We start from the raw sequence: 24,960 nt of genomic DNA on the forward strand, positions 1-24,960 counted from the left end.
CTGAATGCAAGCTTCCCTGTTTCTCAGTTTCACTTTTCCACCATCCCACTTCATACAGTTGTTCAGGCACGCCACCAGAGAATAGCTGTTCCCCACAGTGTACATGGCACTGTCCCCACGCACACACGCTGCAGACTTGCATGCTGTTTAACTGTACCACAGCAGTGCCCAGACGGTATGCTTTTGGATGCCCTTTAAAGGGCGGAATAGGATTCTGTGCAGGCATAAAGAGGTCACAAGTTTCCAGGTAGGCTGACCAAGCACTTATGGTGAGAGTGATAGTCCAAGCTATTTTTAAGTTTTCTAAAAATTATTTTTAAAATTTACCTACAGTAAAATTGCCCTTTTTTGCACATAGTTCTCTGACTTTAACATATATACAGATTCATTTAACCACCACCACAGTCAGGATACACAGCTCCATCACCCCAGAAAACTCACTGGTGCTGCTCCTTTGTAGTCAGACCTTCCTCCCACCCCTAATCCCTGGCAACTGCTGATCTGTTTTTTGTCCCTTAGATATTCTAGAATGTCATATAAATGGAATCATTCATTATGTATCCTTTTGAGATTGACTTCTTTACTCAGCAAAATACTTCTGAGATTCATCCAACTTGTATGTATCAATAGTTTTGTCCTCTTTATGCTGAGTAGTATTCCATTTACGGATGTACCACAATTTCTTAATCCAACCATCCATTGATTCTTTCGGGTTCTTTTCAGTTTTGGCAATTATGGATAAGGCAGCTACAAACACACAGAAACAGGTTATTGTGTGAAGATACATTTCCCCCCTAGGGTAAATACTTAGTTTAGGGAATGCTGGGTCATATAAGTGTATGGTTAGTTTAATAAGAAATCGCCAAACTTTTTCAGAGTGACTCTACCATTCTGCATTCCCACCAGCAATGTATGAGCATTCCAGATGCTCTACTTCCTCACCAACACTTGAATTTTAGACATCGGTGTGTAGTGGTATCTCATGGTGATTTTAATTTGCAATTCCCTAATGGCTAATGACGTTGAGCAACTTTTCATGGGTGTATTTGCCATTCATATATCTTATATGGTGAAATGTCCCTTCAAATCTTTTGGTCTTCTTTTTAATTGTGTTATCTATTTTCTTACTGTTGAGCTTAAGAGTTCTTTATATATTCTGGATACAAGTCCTTTGTTAGATATGCCATTTGCAAATATTTTCTTTCAGTCTGCAGCATATCTTTTCATTGACTTAACAGTTCTCTTCCCCCCTCCCCACCCAGGGTAAGAATTTTAATTTTGATGAAGTCTAGTTTATCAATATTTTTTCTTATGGATTGTGCTTTTGCCTAACTCAAGGTCATGAAGATTTTCTCCTAAAAGTTTTATAGTTTTACATTTTACATTCAGATCTGTGATCCATTTTTAAGTTAATTTTGTATAAGGTTTTTTGGTTAAGGTTCAATATTTTGCATATAGATAACCAATTGTTCCAACACTATTTGTTAAAATGATCATCATTTTTCCATTGAGTTGCCTTCAAACTTTTTTTAAAACAATCCATTGGTCATATTGGCCATATTTGGTAGCTCTGTTCTGGACTCTATATTCTGCTCCACTGATTTCTGTGTCTATCCCTCATTAGTGTCTCACTTTCATAATTATTTAGTTAAATTTTAAAATTAGGCAGCATGAATTCTCCAACTTTATTCTTCTTTTTCAGAACTGTTTTGGATTTCTACTTCCTTTTCCTTTAAATATAAAATTTAGAATCTATTTGTTCATGTATACAAATAATCCTGCTGGGATTTTGATTAGAATTGCATTGGTCTTTAGATCAACTTGGGGGAGAATTGACATTTTAACTACATTAAGTCTTCCAACTCATTAACATGATATATTTCTCCATTTATCTGGCTCTTCTTTGCTTTCTTTCATCAGTGTTTTGTAATTTCATCCGGAAATCCTGTACAGTTTTTGTTAAACTTATCCATAAATCTGTCATTTTTTGAAGCATTATTATTTTTTAAATTTTCATTTCCAATTGTTCATTGCTAGTATATAGAAATGTAATGGAGTTTTGTGTGTTGACCTTGCATCCTGCGACCTTGCTAAACTTGCTTTTCAGTTCCAAGAGTGTTTTTGTAAATCTGGTGGGATTCTCTATGTAATAATTAGGTTATATGTGAATAGGGGAAGTTTTATTTCATTTTTTTTCTATCGGTATGCCTTTTTTTTTTTCTTTTCTTGCTTTACTGCACTGGCTAGAATTTCCAATACAATATTAAAAAGGAGTCTTGAGAGTTTACCTCCTTGTCTTGTTCCTGCACTTAGGGGGCAAGCATCCAGTCTTTCACTATTAAGTATGATATTAACTGTACATTTTTTGGTAAATGCCTTTTATCAGGTTAAGGAAGTGCCCCTCTATTACTGTTTATTGGGAAATTTTATCATGAATTAAAAAAATAAAATAAAACCCGTTGCCATCAAGTTGATTCTGACTCATAGCGACCCTACAGGATGGAGCAGAACTGCCCCCATATGATTTCTAAGGTGGATTCGAACTGCCAACCTTGAACGGCTGTTGAATTTTGTAAAATGTTTTTTCTGCATTAATTGATATAATTATGTATTTTCTTTCTTTTTAGTCTCTTAATATGCTGTATTTGGTTGACTGATTTCCAAATATTGAAGAAACTCTGCCTTCTCAGGATAAATCCACTTGCTTGTCATGCTGTTGTTGTTAGGTGCCATCGAGTTGATTCCGACGCACAGTGACCCTGTGCGCAACAGAACAAAACACTGCTCAGTCCTGCGCCATCCTCACAATCATTGTTATGCTTGAGCCCACTGTTGCAGCCACTGTGTCAATCCATCTCATTTTTTCGTTGACCCTCCACTCTACCAAGCATGATGTCCTTCTCTAGGGACTGGTCCCTCCTGATAACATGTCCAAAATACATGAGATGAAGTCTCGCTATCCTTGCTTCTAAGGAGCATTCTGGCTGTACTTCCTCTAAGACAGATTTGCTTGTCGTTCTGGCTGTCTCTGGTATATTCAATATTCTCTTCCAACGCCATAATTCAAAGGTATCATTTTTTCTTTGGTCTTCCTTATTCATTGTCCAACTTTCACATGCATATGAGGCAATTGACAACACCATGGCTTGGGTCAGGCACACCTTAGTCCTTAAAGTGACATTTTTGCTTTACAACACTTTGAAGAGTTTTTCTGCAGCAGATTTGTCCAGTGCAATGCATTGTTTGATTTCTTGACTGCTGCTTCCATGGGCACTGACTGTGGATCCGAGTAAAATGAAATCCTTGACAACTTCAATATTTTCTCTATTTATCATAATGTTGCTTATTGGTCCAGTCATGAGGATTCTTGTTTTCTTTATGTTGAGGCATAATCCATACTGAAGCCTGTGGTCTTCGATCTTTATCAGTTAAGTGTTTTAAGTCCTCTTCGCTTTCAGCAAGCAAGATTGTGTCATCTGCATATCACAGGTTGTCAATGAGTCTTCATCTAATCCTGATGTCACATTCTTCTTCATACAGTCCAGCTTCTGGGATTATTTGCTCAGCGTACGGACTGAATAAGTATGATGAAAGGATACAACCCTGACGCACACCTTTCTTGACTTTAAACCACAAAGAGTCCCCTTGTTCTGTTAGAACAACTGCCTCTTGGTCTAAGTATAGGTTCCTCATGAGCACAATTAAGTGTTCTGGAACTTCCATTCTTTGCAATGTTATCCATAGTTTGTTATGATACACACAGTCAAATGCCTTTGCATAGTCAATAAAACACAGGTAAACATCTTTCCGGTATTCTCTGCTTTCAGCCAGGATCCATTTTACATCAGCTATGATATCCCTGGTTCCACATCCTCTTCTGAATCTGGCTTGAATTTCTGTCGATATACTGCTGCAGCCGCTTTTGAATGATCTTCAGCAAAATTTTACTTGTTTGTGATATTAATGATACTGTTCGATAATTTCTGCATTCGGTTGGATCACTTTTCTTGAGAACAGGCATAAATATGAATCCCTTCCAGTCAGTTGGCCAGGTAGCTGTCTTCCACATTTCTTGGCATAGATGAGTGAGCACTTCCAGCTCTACATCCGTTTGTTGGAATATCTCAGTTGATATTCCGTCAATTCCTGGAGCCTTGTTTTTCACCAATGCCTTCAGTGCAGCTTGGACCTCTTCCTTCAGTACCATCGGTTCCTGATCTTATGCTACCTCCTGAAATGGCTGACTGTCAACCAATTTTTTTTTTTTTGGTATAGTGATTGTGTATTCCTTCTATCTTCTTTGGATGCTTCCTGTGTCATTTAATATTTTCCCCATAGAATCCTTCACTATTGCAACTTGAGGCTTGAATTATTTCTTGAGTTCTTTCAGCTTGAAAATGCTAAGCATATTCTTCCCTTTTGGTTTTCCATCTCCAGGTCTTTGCACATTTCATTATAATACTTTACTTTGTCTTCTGGAGCCACCCTTTGAAATCTTCTGTTCAGCTCTTTTACTTCATTATTGCTTCCTTTCTCTTTAGCTACTCTATGTTCAAGAGCAAGTTTCAGAGTGTCTTCTGACATCCATTTTAGTCTTGTCTTTCTTTCCCATTTCTTAATGACCTTTTGCTTTCTTCGTGGATGATGTCCTTGATGTCATTCCACAATTCATCTGGTCTTCAGTCATTAGTGTTTAATATAATATATGCTTGTCATATATTATACATATTGTTGGATTCAATTTGCTAATATTTTATTGGGGATTTTCGTGTCTACTTCATGAAGGATATTGCTCTGTAGTTTTCTTTCTTTGTATTGTCTTTGTCTGGTTTTAGTATCAGTGCAATGCTGGCCTTAGAAATTAAGTTGGGAATTGCTTCCTCTTCTATTTTCTGGAAGAGATTGTGTAGAATTTGTATTACTTCTTCTTTAAATGTTTGGTAGAATTTACCAATGAAACTATCTGGCCCTGGTGTTTTCTTTTTTATAAGGTTTTCCACTATGAATTCAATGTATTTAATAGAGATATATGTCTATTGAGGTTTTCTAGTTTTTCCTGGGTGGGATTTGGTAGCTTGTGGTCAATTCTGTCTAAGTTTGTGCCTAGAGTTGTTTGTAGTATTCCCTTACTGTCCCTTTAATATCTGTGGTTTCTTATCCGATATTCATATATCTGTTTCATTTCTGATATTCACAATTTGTATCTTTTTCTTTTTTCATTGTCACTCTGGCTAGAGATTTATCAACTTTATTAATTTCTACAAAAAATCAGCTTTTAGTTTTATTGATTTTCTCTATTTTCTTTCTGCTTTCAATTTTATTGACTTGTGTTCTTATGTTTATTATTTCGTCCCTGGTGGTGCAGTGGTTTACAGCTTGGCTGCTAACCAAAAGGTTGGCAGTTTGAATACACCAGCTGCTCCTTGGAAGCCCTATGGGGCAGTTCTACTCTGTCCCATAGGGTCACTATGAGTCAGAATTGACTTGATGGTAACAAGTTATTTTTTTTAAAACTAGTTTCTTAAAATGGAAATTTAGATTATTCATTTGAGACCTTTATTTCTTTCTAATACGAGCATTAAAGCTATAGATTTTCCTCTAATCATTTCTTCATTTGCATACCCCAAATTTTGATATGTTGCACTTTTATTTTTATTTAGTTAAAAATATTTTCTAATTTCCCTTGAGACTTCTTCTTTGACTCATAGATCATTTTAGAAGTATGTTGTTTAATTTCTAACTATTTGGAGATTTTTCCAGTTATCTTTCTGTTACTGATTTCTAATTTAATTCTATCATTTTCAGAGAACATTCTTCCTATGATTTCAATCCTTTTAAATTTGTTAATGTTTATTTCATGATCCAGAACATAGGCTACCTTTGTGAATGTTCTGTGTGCATTTAAAAAGAATGTGTATTTTGCTGATCCTGGGTAGAGTGTTTTATAGATGTCAACTAGATCCGGTTGGTTGATGACGTTTATTCCTTCTATATTCATAGTTCCCACCTGGAGGCAATTTTGCCTCCCAGTGGACTTTCAGCAATGTCTAGAGAGATTTTTGTTTCAACTGGCTACGGACAGTAGTGGGTAAAATCTGCTGGCCTTCTCCTGCTAAACATCCTATTATGCATAGGGCAAGCCTCTCTCCTCCACCCCCTGCCAACAACAAACAAAATATCAATACAGCAGAGATTGAGAAACCTTATTCTGTGTATTTGCTGATACTGGTGGCCTGAGTGAAAGATCTTTCATTACTACTTCTGTTGCTCTGTAAATATAGTAGCCAAGGCCTGGCTAGTTCCTCTAGGTTGAGAAGGTGCAGTGGGATATAATAAGTCATTCTTAACTCCTGCCTTACTCCCTCATATCCAGCTTATGTTGCTGCTTGGAGCTTAGCAGCTCCACACTAAGGAATTCATGTGATAACTCTAAAGAAATACTAGATTTATGTGGGGGTCTCGGTATGGCAGGTGTCCACGTGTGTTCCTATGGGAAGACATATGTGAAAGTCTAGGACAATGGGGAGATTCATAAAGTCAGGGAATGGCACCCCTAGAGGGGCCTTGGGCATTCTCCAGGCCAACTCTGCAACCCCCATTTTACATCCGGGAAGACTGAGGTCTGGAGAGGGCTTGCACTTTGCTGAAGATCATTTGCTGCTTTATTTCTGCTCATACCCTGTCTAATTTCTCTCCACTATCCTCTTTCTCTCCTTTTAAGCATTCAAGAGCAAAGCTTTATGAATTGGGGGGATTCAGGTACCTTTATGTCATCTCCTAACAAGATATTTTTCTGTTCTTATCAGAGTTTATCTTCTAGCAGTTTCAAGTGACTTCTTCAAACTGATTACCAACCAACCAGACAACATACCCTTACTAAAAAAACATGGCCAAGGGAGGCAAAGGCCCCAAGGGCAAGAAGATCACACTAAATGTAGCCAAGAATTGCATCAAAATCACATTTGATGGGAGAAAACGCCTTGACTTGAGCAAGATGGGAATCACCACCTTTCCCAAGTGTATTCTGCGACTCAGCGATGTGGAAGAGCTTGACCTTAGCAGAAATATGATCAAGAAGATCCCAGACTCGATCTCCAAGTTCCAGAACCTGCGCTGGCTGGACCTGCACAGCAACTACATCGACAGGCTTCCTGAGTCGATCGGCCAAATGAGCACCCTGCTCTACCTCAATGTCTGCAACAACAAGCTGACCAGCAACGGGCTGCCTGTGGAGCTCAACCAGCTCAAGAACATCCGCACTCTGAATCTGGGCTTGAACCACCTGGACAGTGTGCCCACCACACTGGGTGCTCTGAAGGAGCTCCATGAGGTGGGGCTCTTCGACAACCTGCTGAACAGCATCCCCAATAGCATTGGCAAGCTACCCAAGCTGAAAAAGCTCAACACAAAGCGAAATCCCTTTCCCAAGGAAGAAGAGTCTCAGCTCTTCCTAGAGTCCATCAAAAGGCTAGAGAACTTATATCTGGTGGAAGAGAAGGATCTGTGTGGGCCTTGTCTGAGAAAATGCCAACAAGCCCGTGACAAGCTGAACAGAATCAAGAGCGTGGCCATGGCGCCATCAAGAAAGCCTATGTTTTCCAATTTGGTTTCACCCAACTCCATGGCTAAGGAGTCTCAGGAAGACTGGAGGTGACCGGGGGCCCTGACCCTGAGGCAGGAGGGGAGAAGGGAGGGAGGGAGGACAGCAGTGGGCTACATCGACAGGAAATCGAGGGCTCCTCCCATTACTGCTATAGCTTCTTCAGCCAAGCCCATAAAACACCTTTCCCTACCTCTTTTGCTTGTGATTGTGTTGATTGAGGGCTTTTGGTTCCCTGTCACTCTATACGTTTCTCTCTTCTCTGCATGCACACACCTATACATACAGGTACAATGAGTGAGGAAAGGGATTCTCATCTCACTTCTGCACCAGAACTCTCCTGCCTACAGTCCATGGCCCGAGCAGACACAACATTTTGGGAGCAACCACCAGCTCCCAAAAATAGAGCTTATTCTATGGGAATGTTTTGGGTCAGGGCTTCCAAGATCAGAGATCTCAGAGCACAGGTTGGTAGGAGGACAGATAGGCATTTGGTCTTGGACAGGGGGCAAAGCTTGGCCACAGAGATGGGCAGGTATTTTCATTAAATATTGGCAGGTAGCCTCTTTGGCCCAAAGCAATACTCTTTTTTTCTTATCTGTTCTTTCATAAATTGCACTAGGTGCTTTCTAGGCTAAACCTACTAAAGCCTGGCTGTGAATGAAGAAGGTTGCACTCCCATTTTATTGCGTCCAGTGCTTTTCCACACCCTTGTGGGAGTAAGAAAGAATGGGGGCAGGCATGGGTAGGTGCATTCAATAAATAAATACCTTACTAGGTGCAGGAACTGTGTCCAACTGGGGAAATCTTGGCTCGCCTTGTGCAGCATGCAGGTGAGACCAGTTGAAAGAAGATGAGGTAGAACTTCATTGTCTGAGAAACTTATGACATTAGAGCTGCAAGATATGCAGGACTGGCCTGGCATAGAGAAAATCCAAGATCTGGTGTCAGACAGATCTAGGTTCATGACAGCTCGGCCTCTTACTTGTCACCTTGGGCACCTTGCTTAGCTTTGGTTCCCTCATCTGTAAAGTGGGAACAATAGCCATGCCTAACTCCAAGAGTGGTTGAGCCTCTAAAGCAGGTTGCACAGGGTGGGGCACAGAGTAAGCACTCAACAGATGTCAGTTTTCTCCAAGGACTAGAGCTCCATGCATCTTAAAGCTGAAATACCACTTTGGATAGTGTCTCTAGTCACATTAGATCCTTTGGCAGAATTGTCAGTGGTAGAATCAGCCCTCACAATGGCTGGCAATATTCTCTGGACTCACTCTGAACTGCTCACTAACACTTCCATACTGCCTGGGAAGAGGATATAGGAAGAGACCTTTAGGAAGACTTTCGAATTTTATTTCATACTTTATTTTTTAATTTCTAACTTCCCAACTCCCCCTCCCCTCAGCCCTGGTAACTACTAACCTTCTTTTGTCTTGATGCATTTGCCCATTCTAGATATTTTATATACTTGAGATCATACAGTATTTGTCCTTTTGTTTCTGTCATTTCACTAAGCATAATATTTTCAAAGTTCATCCATATGGTGTCATCTATCAGAACTTCATTTCTCTTTATAGCTGAATAATACTGCATTGTATGTACATACCACAGACAATGGTATATGGTATACCATTTGTTTGACTATTCATCTGTTGGTGGACATTTGGGTTGTTTCTACCTTTGCGATATTGTAAATAATGCTACAGTGAACACTGGTGTACATGTGTCTGAGTCACTGCTTTTAACTCTTTGGGTAAACCTAGGAGTGGAACTGGTGGGTCATATGGTAATTCTATGTTTAGCTTTTTAAGGAATCATACATTCTACAGATGATGCATGTATAGTTGCTAGTGTACAGAAACACAACTGGTTTCTTTGTTCTGACTTTGTACTCTGATACTTTGCTGAATTCATTTATCAGCTCTAGTGGCTTTCTTATGGAGTCTTTGGGATTTTCTATATATAGGATCATGTCATCTGTGAATGGTGATAGTTTTAATTCTTCTTTTCTAATTTGGATGCCTTTTTTTTTTTCCCTTGCCTATTTGCTCTTATCAGGACTTCCAGTATAATGCTGAATAGGAGTGGTAAAAGCAGGCATACTTGTCTTGTTCCTGATCTTACATGGAAAGCTTTCAGTCTTTCACCATTGTGTACTTTCATTATGTTGGGTTTTGTCAAATGCCTTTTCTTCATGAATTGAGATGATCATTCCCCACCCACCCCACTTTGTTTCCACATGTGCCAGCGTGGTGTATTACATTGATTTATTGATTCTTATGTTGAACCATCCTTGCATTCCTGGGGTAAATACCACTCAGTCAATATGCTGTTGGACTCAGTTTGCTAGTACTTTGTTGAGGTTTTCTGCATCTCTATTCATAAGGATATTAGTCTGTAGTTTTCCTTCCTTGTGGTATCTTTATCTGACTTTGATATCAGAATAGTGCTGGCCTCATAAAATTAATTAGGAAGTATTCCCTTCTCTATTTTTGGAAGAGTCTGAGAAGAATGGTGCTAATTTTTCTTTAAATGATTTTTAGAATTCCTCAGTGAAGTCATCTACCCCTGGACTTTTCTTTTTCAGGAGGTTTTTGATTACTGTTTCAATTTCTTCATGTGTTATCGGTCTGTTAAAATTTTCTACTTCTTCTTGAGTCAATTTAGACAGTTTCTGCGTTTCTAGAAATTCATCCATTTCATCTAGTTTATCTAGTTTGTTGGCCTACAATTGTTCATAGTATTCTAATAGTTTTTTTTTCTTTTCTGTAAGATTGGTAGTAATGTCACCACTTCATTTCTAGCATCTTCTTTCTTTGTCAGTGTAGTTAGAGATTTGTCAATTATGCTGATCTTTTCAAAGAACCCAACCTCTGGTTTTCTTGATTTCCTCTATGATTTTTCTATTCTCTATTTCATTTATCTCTGCTTTAATTTTTATTACATCCTCCCTCTGGTTGCTTTAGGTTTCATTTGCTCTTCCTTTTCTAGTTTATCAAGATGTAAAGTTAGGTTATTGACTTAGGATCTTTCTTCATTTTTTAATGTAGGCATTCAAAGCTATAAATTTCTGAGTACCGACTTTGCTGCATCCCATAGGTTTTGGTGTGTTGTACTCTCATTTTCATTTCTCTCTAAGGATTTTCTAATTTCAACTGTGATTTCTTCTTTGAACCATTGGTTCTTTAATAATGTGCTGTTTAATTTCCACAGTATTGTGAAATTTTCAGTTTCCTTTCTATTACTGATTTCTAGTTTCATTCCACGATGGCCAGAGAAGATACTCTGTAGGATTTCAATATTTTTCCATTTACTGAGGCTTGTTTTGTGACCAAACATATAGTTTATCTCACAGAATAAGCCCTGTGCACTGGAGAAGAATGTCTATCCTGCTATTGTTGGGTGAAGTGTTCTATAAATACCTGTTAGATCTCGCTGGTTTATAGTATCATTCAGGTACTCTATCTCCTGATCGGTCTTCTTTTTAGATGGTCTACATTATTGAAAGTGGTGTAATGAAATCTCCAACTATTATTGTTGAACTGTCTATTCTTCCCTTTAGTTCTGTCAGTGTTTGCGTCACAGATTTTTGGGACTCTGTTGTTAGATGCATACGTATTTATAACTGTTATTTCTTCTTGATTAATTGACCCTTTTATCAGTATACACTGTCTTTCTTTGTCTCTTACAACAGCTTCACTTGAAGTCTATTTTCTCTGATATTAATATAACCACCTGAGCTTTCTTTTTTTATTTGCATGAAATATTTTTTCCATCCTTTCATGTTCAACCTATTTGTGTCTTTTGATTTAAAATGTGTGTCTCTTGATTTAAAACCAATCTCTTGTAGATAGCATATATTTGAATCATGTTTTCTTATTCATTCTGTCAGTCTGTGCCTTTTAATTGGAGACTTCAATCAATTCACATTTAAAGTAATTACCAATAAAGAATGACTTCTATCATTCTACCATTTGTTTTCTGTGTGTCTTGCACGTTTTTGTGCCTTATTTCTTTGAATACTTACTGTTTGTGTGTTTAGTTGATTTTTTGTAGTGAATAACTTTCATTACCTTCTCATTTCCTTTTGTGTATATTTCTTTAAAAATTTTCTTTGTGGTTACCTGGGGATTATATTTACCATCCTAAATTTCTAATAACATAGCTTAAATTGATACCAACTTTACTTTGATATCATACAAATCTCTGTTCCTATACCATTCCCTTTATGATGTTGATGTCACAAATTACATCTTTATATATTGTGTTCCCAGTATTATTTTATAACTATTATTTTTCCTTTTGTCTTTTAAACCATGTAGAACATAACACAATTACAAGCCAAAAAAAGCAGCAAAACTGACCTTTGCATTTGCTCTTGAAATTATTTTTATCAAAGGTCTTTATTTTTTCGTGCACCTTTGAGTTTATATCTAGTGTCCTCTCCTTTCAAACTGGACAACTATTTAGCATTTCTTTTAGGGAAGTCGGGTCGGGTAGTAACAAATTCTCAGCTATTGTTTACCTGGGAATGTCTTAATTTAATTCTCATTTTTGAAGGATAGTTTTGTTGGGTACAGGATTCTTAAATTACAGAAATTTTTTTTCCTTTCAATACTTTGAAGATATCATCCCACTGCCTTCTGGTCTTCATGGTTTCTGAGGAGAAATTGACACTTGGTCTTATTGGAGCTCCCTATATGTGGTTATTTGCATTTCTCTTACTGCTTTCAAGATTCTCTGTCTTTGGTTTTTAGAAGTTTGACTGTAATGTGTCTCAGTGTGGATCCCCTTGTGTTTATGCTACTCAGAGTTCATTGAGCTTCTTGTATGTGAACATTCATATTCTTCATCAAATTTGGGCAATTTTCAGTCATTAGTTCTTCAAATACTCTTTCTGTCCTTTTCTCTTTCTCCCTTTCTTCTGGAACTCCCATAATCTGTATATTGGTCTGCATAATGATGTTCCCCAAGTCTCTTAGTCTCTTTTTTTCTTAGTTTTCTTTTTTCTTTCTGTTCTTAAGACTGCATCATTTTATCTATCTTCAAGTTCACTGAATCTTTCTTCTGTTATCTCACATATGGTGCTGAACCCCTCTAGTGAACTCTAACTTAATTACTATACTTTTCAGCTTCAGAATTTGATTTTTTTATGTATTTTTATATTTTCTCTTTTGATATTTTTTGATATTTTCATTTGGTCATACATTGTTTTCTTGATTCCCTTTAATTATCTGTATTTTCCTTAGGTTCTTTGCATATATTTAAAACAGCTGTTTTAAAGTCTGTATCTAGTAGGTCCCTGAAAACTCTGTGGATTGTTCAGTATAGCGCTGGAAGATGAGCCCCCTAGGTTGGAAGACATTCAAAATACACAGTGGCTGCAATAAGGGACTCAAGAATACCAACAATAGCATCAATCTTATATCCTTGCAGATCCCTGATTGATTAGCATGCAAGATAAAATTTATTTGCCATCCTTTATCTAGGTGTTTCCATTCTTTTAGCAATGTCTTAAGAAGAGGTTTCAAGGGCATTTAACTTCATCAGGACTGATAAATAAATGGGATGTGGGCTTTGATTTGCACATGATAAATTTCAGTTCAACATCTTTTTAGCAAGGAAACCCTGGCAGTAGGATGAAGCAACAGCTGGAGATAGAGACCAGTTAGGAACCATCTCCTGCATTTTATTTCCTTTTCTGTAAAGGAAAGGCTTGATGCTGAAGTTTCCATCATGCTCAAAAACACCAGTCACCCTTACTTACTGGAATTGTATTAAGCCTATTAATACTTCATAGGAAAACCACGGGGTTTCTCTCCCTCAAATTGAACAAAACCCCTTTTCATGCAAACCCAATCACTGCCCTTTCTGAAAGCTGGGCGTGATCTTGGTGACCTCTGCCTCTGCTTGTGTTTTGCATCTGAAGCTTGGAATAAGTGCCTCAGCTTCTTGTGTCTCCATTTCCCAGGTTCTCAGTCGTCTCCCTAGAGTAGTTTATGGCAAAAACTGAAGACTCACATGAATGAACAGCTCTGAAGAGGAGAAGCCCCCAATTAGAAGACAGAGAGTTCCCAGGGGAACATTCTGGGCCAGGTTCTCTGTTCTAGCCAAGCCTCTGACTTGCCTCTCCAGTTCACTTCACTTCTCTTTGTTTTAGACCATCTATGTGTGGAAATGACTTTGAAAAATATTTTATGTAGTTCTTAATGTATATAGAGAAAATTATAACATATTAATTATATTACAACATATCAATAATTCATTAAATGTAAATGGTCTACTTTATTTGTAATGGCCCCAAACTGGAAACACCCAAATGTCCCTAAAAAAGTAAATGGTTAAACTGTGGTAAACCTATGTTCTGGAACAATACTCAGCAATAAAAAGGAACATATTATTGATGCACGCAACAACTTGGATGTATCCAAGGGCATTATCCTGAGTAAAAAAACCAACCTTCAAATGTCACATACCCTATGATTCCATTTATATAACATTTTCAAAATGATAAAATTATAGAGATGGAAAACAGATTAGTGGTTGCCAAGGGTTAGAATAGTGGGAGGTGTTAAGGAGTGGGTGTGACTTTAAATGGGTGGCATCAGAGATATCTTTGAGGTGATAAAATAGCTCTGTACATTGATTGTGGTGATGATTACATGAATCTACACATGTGACAGAACAGCATAAGGAACATACGCACACACTGCATGATGCCACTTTCCTGGTTTTAACATTGTACTAGAGTCACATAAGATATAACCATGGGGGGAACTAAGTGAGAGATACATGGAGCCTCTCTGTACTCGTTATACAACTTCCTATAAATCTGTAACTATTTTTAATTAAAAAATTTTTTTTTAATTGTACCACCTACATGTAGCAATAAACAAGTCCTTGTACATCTGCCAAGTGCTAATTAATGAGGCACTAGACTAAGACTGCTTAAGCCTTTGGCCTCTAGCCAAAAGGTCAGCATTTTGAATCCACCGGCCACTCCTTAGAAGCCCTATGGGATACTTCTATTCTGTCCTAAAGGGTCGCTATGAGTTGGAACTGACTTGACAGCAACGGGTTTGGTTTGGTTAGACTAAGACTAGGAAGAAGGGCATAGTGATCTACTTCTAAAAATTAGACAACGAAATGAAAACTCTATGGATTGTCCAATATAGTGCTGGAAGATGAGCCCCCTAGGTTGGAAGACATTCAAAATACACAGTGGCTGCAATAAGGGACTCAAGAATACCAACAACTGGGAAGGTGGCCCAGAAGCAGGCAGTATTTCATTCTGTCGTACATGGGGTCACCGTGCGTCGGAGCCAACTCCAAGGCAACTAACAACAACAACAATGGCAAAGCTTAAGGTGAGAACCTAACATACCCGGTCATCCCAGAGCTGCGACTTCTGAATGGTGCTGAAGAGCGAAGGCATTTTTGGAGAAAGAGCACCTTAACCTCAGCTCACTGAACTAATCTAGAATGATCTAGCATCAATCTTATCCTTGCAGATTCCTAAGATGCTAAAATGATAAAAACAGAATGTACGGCTTCTGTATCCCTGCTCAGGTCTTCTGTAGGTGGCTAGGCACAGGTGGGGTGGGGGGACCCTTGAATCAGCATGTTGCTGAATTCTTTCTTCCTCCCTTTTATGGCCATGGCCAGTATGGTGGTGCAGGGCAACGTGGCTATAGAAGCAACATGGCTGGAAGGAGCTGAAGGGAAACAGGGAGAGGCTGGCTGCAGAGAACAGGGATCAAGGCAGCCTCTGGCTAAGGGTACAGCTGAGAGGAGCTGTGGGTCCAGTAGGGCAAGGCAGACAAAGAGTAACATGGGGCATGGGACCAGAAGCTGAGGTCTGAGCATGACCTGGGCAGAGCTGACTGCTCTGCTGCTCACAGCAAGGTGAAGCATGTGTGAAGAGCTGTGGTTTTATCACTTGTGTCTCTGGCCCACCAGGCTGCTTCATTTCCCTCTAGCTCCATCAGTCCTGCTCTTGAAGGTATGAGTGGAGAAGTCCCCACAGCCGCCCTCCCAGGCTGTGCTTTACCAAGAAGCCAAAAGGGCCACGTCTCTCACTCAGTTCCGGAGCTAAAGTGGTCTTGACCAAAGTCATCGTGACCATTACAGATTTTTATCCTCCCAGGGGTCAACAGTGCTGCCCTCTGGGGAGGGGGATGGAAGGAGGGGAAGTGAGGGGAGTGGGTTTACTTGAATTTTTACCTATACGCTGGTCACACTGGTACTTCGGGGAGGGCGAGGCTGATAATTGTGCCTGATCATTCTTATGAGAATTTCATAGCTCCTTATAATTGATATTTTAAATTTTTAAAAATTCCTTCTTTTATTACTTCTCAAAGATAAACTATAATAAAAATAATAAATCCTGAAAACACTCAGCTGTAGAACTTTGTGCCAAAAAATTAATGTAGTTCTAACCATTATATTTCGAGAATTACAAACTCCTAGTTACAAGCAGGAGTCCCTAGCTGGTGCAAATAGTTAATGCCGTTGTCTGCTAACCGAAAGATTGGCAGTTCGAATCCACCCAGAGGCACCTGGAAGAAAGGCCTGGTGATCTACTTCTTAAAAATCAGCCATTGAAAATCCTATGGAGCACAGTTCTACTCTAACACAAAGAGGGCGCCATGAGTGAGAACTGACTTGACAGCACCTGGTTTAGTTATAATCAGGCCCAGAACATAAGCATTGTCACTCCCAACAGCTTCCTCCAGAGCAGGGACCCTTGGACTCCATGACCTAGTGGGTCAACGTTCCAGACCTTGTCCGTGAGTGCAGCTTTGGAAAGATGCCCTCTAGCTCCCTGCCCAGGCTGTGCTGTGGGCTCCAGAGATTGAGAGAGGGAGAGACATCGCAGCCTGGTATTTCTCTGAGGTTTCTAAACTGTATATTCCATATGAACTGAGATCATTGCGAAGCAATGTAACTAAGCCGGATCATGCCAGCTTCCCAAAGACACATCTATATAAGTCCAGAAGTTAGTCCCCACTTTTATAGAGAGCCAATGTAGAAAATTATATGCTGCAGCACTCTTTTGCATATTTTGTAAGAAGGGAATTGCCTTCTTTTTGGCCCACTGTCCTTTAGACAGCTGCTCCTTGGAAATCCTAGGGGGCAGTTCTACTCTGTCCTATAGGGTTGCTATGAGTGGGAACTGACTCGACAGCACCTAACAACAACAACATCCTTTAAACAAGGACAAATTTGATATTCAGTACTAAGAGAAAGTATGTTTTAGAAACAAATTTCAGAAAAAAAAAACTGTTTCCCTTTATCTTTCACAGGAAATGATGTAAACCAAGACGATTATCTTGTTTTTCTTAGTTTCAGGACAACTAGACTTAACTAGATCATTCTACGTACCTGACTACATCTATTGTTTCTGCTTTAAAGACGTTTCTGGGTAATTTTTAAAGGATTGTTGTATGTTGTGTTTAATTTTGAAGCTGTCTTCAACCTTTTCTGGAGGGTACAAGTAAATTTAAGGACAACATTCCCAGCCAATGCACCTCAAGCACAGCCACCACCTGCCTGTCATTGAAGGCTTCAGTGTTGCTATGATGCTGAACAGGTTTCAGTGGAGCTTCCAGACTAAGACTAGGAAGAAAGGCCTGGTGATCTACTTCTGAAAATTAGACAATGGAAACCCTATGGATCACAATGGTTCAATCCCATTGTACATGGTGTTGCCATGAGTCAGGGACCAACCTGACAGCAGCTGGCCACAACGTGTGTTGCTCACACACGCATTCTCAACTAGCTCCCTTCTCCCTGTGACTTTAGGTGCTTTTTCTAGTTTTCCAACTGTGCCCTTCCCATTTCAGCAGATCCTGCCTGTGAAGGATCTGCACATGGAGATTCTAGCAATCAGGCGCTCGTCCATGGTCTCTAGGTGGCTCTATGTGAGAAGCCCCTGTAGACTTGCAGACCCTTGCACCCCACAGAATGTCCAATCGTGATGCAATGCTGCCTTCAGAATGGCCTAGCCCTATATTAGGGAGAGACACAAAACATATTATCCATCTCAGGTTCACCCTGGCTCTGCAATCATTTTCCACTTGGGATCCAGGCCCGAAAGCCTCCTTAGTCTACAGTTATGAAGGCAACCATTGTCACTGGAATTTTAGGCAAAGCTCTGGTACCTGAAAGCTCTCATTCTTATGTGGGAGGGGAGGCTTGAGGGTAGATGGCATGCAGAGCGCCCAAATCAGTCATCAGGACTGTGGGGGCTGAAGATACCAAAACCTATAACTCAGGCCAAGCATCCTGTACCAGTGAGAACCCTCAAACTGAACACTCCTCCCCTCCAAAGATGAAGAGCTAGTGCTCACTCGAGGTGCCCAACAAGCAGATAAACGTTTCTCAAGATGCAGTCTATGGACAGGGCATTGCCCTGGAAATCCAAGTGGAAAATGGTCAGGTTCATCCCAGGCACTTGCCAATGGCAGTCAAGCCCACCTATGGCTGGCAGTCACCACTGCCTTTCCTGCCTGAAGCTCCTGAAGCCACACAGGCTGATGGGAGAAGGGCTGGAAATAAGAAATATAAAAGAGCTGAGAGCATGGACAGCGCCTGTTTCTAGTTGATTGTTCCATGAACATGCCTAAAAGACAACAGGTGATTCTAAAACAAGGCAAAGGGATCACAATGTATTGAACCTCTACTCTGGCCCAAGTCAGTGTAATCTCAGAGCCCATGGCTGACTGTTGTGGGACACTGATGCCAGGTGCCCTGGTTGCCTGGGTTACCTCAGAGCCTAGGACTAGTGGCTTCCTCATTTTGTTGAGGCTCTCCTTCCAGGAGCTTATTTTAGCATTTCTTTGCAGCACCATGCACTGTTCTCAATTGACCCCAGAAGCTTTCCCACGAATCTCCACGCTTGGAGCTGGGCTAGGACTATGCATAGAATGGCTCTGACAGAGCCTGCTCCCATGGGCTAAGATGGCCACCATGGGAAAAATAAATGCAATGGAACTAAAACCAGTAGTGGGCCCGCTGTCCCACAGGTGCGGCCTGGTACCCAGGTTGATGTCTGGGGCTCTTCCAAGGGGTGAGTGAGGAGTGACTGCCAAACATCTGACTCTTCGACAGGCCGGAGAATCATCTTCCCACCACCTGGTAGTAATTTCTTCACGGTCCCCCACCTTAGTGGCCATAACTACAGTTGAGCTCCTCTTCTGCATTTTCCTCTCTGTCTCTCCTCTGTCTGCCCCCTCTCCCTACACTATCCTGAGATCTGGGGTGGAAAACTTAGAAACTTCCCAGTGTGCATGAAAGTTTGCATTGTTAGGGCAAAGCACCCCTAAGACTCCGAGCACAGTAGAGTAGGAATGGACAAGTGCTGCTCACAGCCACGGGCACAGCCACGTGGCTGCTGAGTGATGTCACATAACACTTATAAGAGGGTGATATGGAGACAAATGGGGCCTACTGAAGCAACCTGTATCATAGTTGATGCCATACTTCTCCAGGGAGAAAGAGGACGTGCAGCCCCCGAGAGCTGTGGCCCTTGGGAGTGCTCCCCGCCTGGGGCAGTGGTGACCACCTGGTCTGTGGACATATCAGTATTCACCCTCTTCTGATAAATAGCACCTCGGTTCTCATGGGGAGCCACCCTCCCCTCAATTTCTTCTTTGTTGTTGGGTGGGCCTGACCCCACCCCCAGAACTAGGTAGGCACACTACCCAGAACTGGCCAAAGAAAGTGCTGTGATTAGTTCTGGGATGGGCACATAACCTAACTTGGGCAAATGAAAATCAGGTCTGCGACTATTGCTGAAACTGCTGGGATGGAGCATTCCGCACTCCCTGTGTGCCGGGATTCCTAAGTGGTTAACTCTAAGCCTGGAGCTGCTGGAGGTGTGGATGCTGCTGTGCTGGGAGAGCCTGCTGAGGAGGAAGCCAGTCCAGGGGAAACTTGCTAAGAGATGGAGAATACTGCTTCCTGTAGACTACTTGAGCCTGGAGATCCAGTCACATCTGCAGCTAGATCTCTCCTGGCCTTTTCAGGTGCGTGGCATGATGAGTCCCCTTTTCTGCTTTAGGTAGTTTAAAGTGGTTTTATCCCATTTGCAATATAAGTGCTGAGAAGTCCAGCTGTGGATATCAAGGTTTATACGAAACATAAGCAATATGAGAACACAGGGCTGACATTCAGCTGATATGCACAACTGAACAACGGAAATATTTCCACTCCAGTTGGTAAACAGCCATCCCCTACCCCACCCCCAGTGACCCAGTGCTGTCCAGGCCCCTTGGACTATCCCCTGGGGTTCCCTGGACTTCCCTACAATCTATCAACTCAAGGGTTAATATCTGGCATAGTAGGGAGCCTCTGCTGCCATTCACTTTGATTGGTCTTCTCAAAGTCATTGATGACCTCCATATTACAAAGTTCAATGTTCATTTCTCAGTCCTTACCTTACTTGGCCTGTCCACAGCATTTCAGCAACACAGTTGAGCACTCCCTCTTTGAAACACTCTACATAGCTTCCAGGACATCTCCTACACCCCCAGTTTCTCCTACCTGCCTGGCTACTCCTTCCTAATCTCTGTTCCTGATTTCTCCCCATCTCTTTGGCTTCTAGATGTTGGCACAGCCCAGGGCACAGCCCATGGGACTCTTTCCCATGTGCATTCATCCTCTGAGGGGTCTTATCCAGTCTCATGGCTTTGGCTACTATTCCAAATCTACAGCTCTCCTGGCCCTCTCCCTTGAACTCCAAAGTCATACATCTAGTTGCCTACATGCCTTCTCCACCTAGAGGTCTGACAGGCATCAACTCCTGATATCCACCACACCCCCATTTCATTTTCCAATTGCTCAAGCCTAAATCCTTTGGTCTGATCCTAAGTTCTCTCTCTCACACACATATCCTACATCTGATTTTTCATCAAATCCCTTCAGATGTACCTTCAAAACATGTCCCTAACCTCCCACTACACACCTTCTTTGCTGCCATCTCCCTAGTCCAAGCCACCATTAAACCTGGGTGAACGCAACAGACTCCTAACTGGCTCTCGGCTTCTGCTCTGGACATACTATGGTCCTTCTCGACCCAGCAGCCAGAGGGATTCTTTTAATCATTCCTCTGCTCAAAACCCTCCAATGCTTCCCATTTATTCAGAGTAAAAGCAAAGCCATTACCATGACTCCAGAGGCTTACACGAACTAGCCTGTGACCCTCTCACCTCCCTCCCACTAATGCTCTCCACGCCAACCACTCTGGCCTTGGCGAGGCTTCTGCCACAGGACCTTTGCACGTGCTGCTCCCTCAGCTGAAATGCTCATTCCTCACTTATTTGCATTGCTTTCCCCCACTGTGTTCAAGTCTTAATTAAAAAATTATTTCTTGGTAAGGGTGTCCCTCATACCCCATTTAAGATGCCAATCCCCATCTCTATCTACTTTATTTTTTCTTCTTCATACTTATCATTATCTAATATACTTTATATTTCACTCATTTAAATTGTCCACTGTCTTCTTCCCTCACGAAAATGTAAACTCAATAAGAACTGAGGGCTGTTTGATTATTTTATTTATTGCTCTGTGAAGCAGCAAACACCACATATAATAAGCACATAATAAGATATCAATAGATACTTTTGGATGAATCATGGTATCTATTCCATACTCATAAATATTTTGACTATCACTCCTGGAGACACTCCTCCCCTCCCCCCACCTCTCCACGTGCTCCTTGAGAAAACCAGCAGCCCCCTTTTTCCAATATCCTCATTCTTAACTATATCAAAGCCCCTGCTGGCCCTGAATTGGCAATTCAGAGAACTGGGTACTGGTAAAGGGGGCCCTGGATAGGTTGCAGCATTTCATGCACTAGGAACAATTCCCCATTTCACAGATTCATACACTGACGTGTGATCAGCACACTATCAGACATTAGCTTAGTTTCTGAGCATTCAGAGACTCTGGGCATATGAAGGTGGACCTGGGATTGTAATACGCCCCCTCATGAGGGCCTGACCCCCAGCTGGGCATGGGTTAACACCCCTGTTGGTCACCTGCCTCCAGCCACCATGGGCCAAGAGCTGTGTCCTGCCATTTTTGTGTGAAGAAGCCACAGAGCACATGGGACATCAGATCTGTCCTTAGAGCTTTAGTTGGCAGGAAGGAGTTTGGGAGTAGGATGAAGGACATATGGGTACAGGAGGAAGGAAATAAAGAAAGGGGAAGCAAACAGACCCTCTTTGCCTGAATTCTTCAGAACACTATCAGGTGAATGAGGAACATCGGAGCAGGGCCAGACCAGGACAGAAAGCTCAGCTGATGCAGCCCTGCCTCGTTACCTTAGGTTTAGGGAGTCCTCCGTGATGCCTTTCCCCTTCAAGCCAGGTTGGAAAGAGCAGAAGCTAAAAAAAAAAAAAAAAAAAGCAAAGGGACAATTCTGTCAGCAGAGCCCACTCTTCCAGCACTTGGAGACACTTGTGGAGTCAGGCAAGAGCTAGGGTCTGTTCTTGCCCTGCGTGCCCCACCCTGCCCCAGGTCATGATCACCTGGCCTGGGTGTACCTTGGAGGCATCCTCTTAGCACCTCCAGGTGTCACACACTCTGGCCATACTAATGTCAATAATTATTAGACAATAGTTACAAGGCACACCTTTCTTAGGTGTCTCCTCTGTGCCAAGCATTTGACATTGCAGTTGACAAACTCAGTAACTCTGCTGCACGTTCCAGTGTGCCCCTCCGGAGACGAATGTCATCTTCATTTAGTGTTCCCAGACGGGTGGGCGCAGCTGGGACGTTTATGCTAGGCAACACTCACTGCCTGAGCAAGGGAGTACGAGACTTCCAGATAAACTTTGAAAATGTTTAATATACACAAACCACAGGGGAAAATGAATCTGAAGTGCAGCACTGCATGACTGTTTTTAGATTTGGTCTAAGATGGACCTGAAGACACTTTTCTGAGGTAATCTAACAGCACAACCTTGGGAGAACACCGCCTGGAGGCTCCCCTGTGTGAAAGGAGGCGCGTTGAGATCTGGAGCTGTTTCCTACACTCCAACAGTGCCCCGTGGGCCCAAGAGCTGGTCCTGGTGTCAATTACTGGCAAAAATACCGTGAAGGCCAGACTGGAGGCTCAGAGCACAAAATCGGGTTTCTCAGACCAGGGTGTCAAAGTGCACCATAGAACTTCCAGCCCAAAATGGAGTAGACATAACCATGTCCTTTGATAATCCAACCTTCCTTTGGTCTGTTTGTGTTTAGAAACCTGCCTTCCTTTCTGTCCTTTCTAGATTTTCTACATCAAGTCTCTGTGTCTGTCTAATAATAATAACCTAAATGACCATTAATATTAAAAATGTTCACACTGGCTTAATTTTCTTAGATTAATTAATCTATTGTTAAACTTAGATTTCTCTCTTCAAGAAAAACAGATGTTCAATGCAAAGGTGGGAAATTCAGTTATTTGGAATTCTTTCCAGGAAAATATGCCATTGGGAGAACTAAAATATGTACTAGGGATCAAAAAGAAAGGTTGAGCCAAACAAAAAAAATTACTTGGGAAATAAGAAAATACAGCCAGACAATTCTGGAAGGTCCATTAAACAGACAGTTTATTAAATATGTTATATATGCACATTCCTTTTTCTCCCTTCAATCGTTAAGGTCCTAAACAACTTCAATGAAAATGGAGCCTGCTTCCCAGGATTTAGGGAAGGAGCTTCTGTATCTTTTCTCTCTACTTTGTTCCATGACTCAGCAGCTCTCTGGGTCAGGAAGTTCTTCCTTGCGCTTAACCTAAATACTGCTTGCTACAGGTTGAGGGCATTTCTCCTGCGAACAGAGATTAGCAGTCTTGTTCCTCCGCTCTCGGTTCATGACCAATTTCTGCAAAAGGAAAATTTCCCAGGTCTTACCTTTTGAAGGCCTTACTCCGGTCATTGTTGTGGAAGACAAGAAACGTAGAACATCCATTTTGGAAAAAGATTTCCAGGGCGATGTCCTACAAAGAGAAACCCCTTTTACCGATCCTGATGTCTCCCTGTGGGAACTCTCTGCGGTTCCTAGAATGGAGATGCCCCAGGTGACAGAGCAGCCACGAGTGGGTCACTTGTGTTTCTGTGTCAGGCAGCCCCCCTCCTGGTCCATCCTCAGACCTCCCACAGGGGTATAAAGTCCATGTGATGGATGGATGACTATTTCAGCAGGAAGAGAGAAGTGGGGCCTGGTTAGCTTCTCTGGCTGGAGCCCGAAGCAAGAGCATCCCTCCCAGGACAAGTGAGGACTGGACAAGGGGACTGTCAGGGATTGAACCATGGCCCCAGAAAGATACGCTGAAATCCGAACCTCTGTCCTGGTCACCCTGACCCTGTTCAGGATCAGAGCTTTTCCTTTTGTTATGCTAATGAGCTCACACAGAGTAAGGTGGGTTCCTAACCTAATCCTTTCTGAAGGGCCTCTTATAAAAAGGGAGAACAGGAGCACAGGAAGCAGATAGACTCCATACAATATGAGGCAGATGAATCCACAAGCCCAGGAAATTCCAGGATTACCAACTACTAGAAGCTGAAAGAGACAAAGCATAATTTTCCCCTAGAGCCGATACCCTGAATTTAGACTCCCAGCTTCTGGGTGCCCTGGTGGTGCAGTGGTTAAGTGCTCCGCTGCTAACTGAAGAGTCAGTGGTTGTAACCCGCCAGCCATCCTAAGGGAGAAAGCTGTGGCAATCAATCTGCTTCAGTAATAATTACAGCCTTGGACACGCCAAGGGGCAGCTCTACCTGTCCTATAGGGCAGCTATTAGTCAGAATCGACTTGACGGCACACAACAATGACAAGCTTCCTGACTGTGAAGAGATAAATTTCTATTCTTTAAAGCCACCTACTTTGGTATTTTTCTTACAGTAGCACTAATTCAGTAAAACAGGGAGAAAATGCCCAGTGACACCTTCAGACGCCTTCTCTTCCTGATTGGGGTTTCGGTCTCTTGAACAGGAGGGCCCCCTGACCAGACACACTAGGGGAGCTTGTAGGATGGGTGTGACTTCCTGACCAGGCAGCCTCCTACACACCTCTACAGACGTCAAGGGCACAGGGCATCCTGCTGAGTCTATCCCGACGCGCCATGTCGACGTGGCTGCAGTGCCCCAGCCTTGCTGTGTTGTTGTGTTGTTAGGTGTCGTCAAGTCAGTTCTGACTCAGCAACCCCATGTGCGCAGGGTACAACTGCCCATAGGGTCTTCCTGGCTGTAGTCTTTACAGAAGCAGATCACCAGGTCTTTCTCCTGTGGAGACGCTGGGTGAGTTCAAACCATCAGCCTTTCTGTTAGCAGCCAAGCACTTAACTGTTGCACCACCAGGATGCCTTATTTTGCTAA

General features: G+C 41.7%; 2 protein-coding genes across 3 annotated transcripts in view; one reads left to right on the forward strand and one right to left on the reverse strand.

Moving 5' to 3' along the window:
- The window catches only part of WDFY4 (WDFY family member 4), a 403,681-nt gene that overhangs the window by 63,551 nt on the left and 315,170 nt on the right, over positions 1-24,960 (reverse strand). For both annotated transcript variants that reach the window (XM_023742107.1, XM_023742108.1), the window contains exons 46-47: positions 23,500-23,585; positions 21,925-21,987 (exon numbers count right to left, since the gene is read on the reverse strand). In XM_023742107.1, the coding sequence (XP_023597875.1) occupies positions 21,925-21,987; positions 23,500-23,585 (149 nt within the window). The remainder of the gene's footprint in view (positions 1-21,924; positions 21,988-23,499; positions 23,586-24,960) is intronic.
- On the forward strand, positions 4,591-7,654 carry LRRC18 (leucine rich repeat containing 18). Its single transcript, XM_004387953.3, has one exon. It carries the CDS (start codon positions 6,887-6,889, stop codon positions 7,652-7,654), a length of 768 nt encoding a protein of 255 aa, XP_004388010.1. The 5' UTR covers positions 4,591-6,886.

Source organism: Trichechus manatus, unplaced genomic scaffold (genome assembly GCF_000243295.1).
Source record: "Trichechus manatus latirostris isolate Lorelei unplaced genomic scaffold, TriManLat1.0 scaffold00200, whole genome shotgun sequence".
NCBI classification, from domain to species: Eukaryota; Metazoa; Chordata; class Mammalia; order Sirenia; family Trichechidae; genus Trichechus; species Trichechus manatus.

Bases quoted from the DNA above. Each gene is read 5' to 3' on its own strand.
- LRRC18 (XM_004387953.3), top strand. From the start codon at position 6,887: ATGGCCAAGGGAGGCAAAGGCCCCAAGGGCAAGAAGATCACACTAAAT.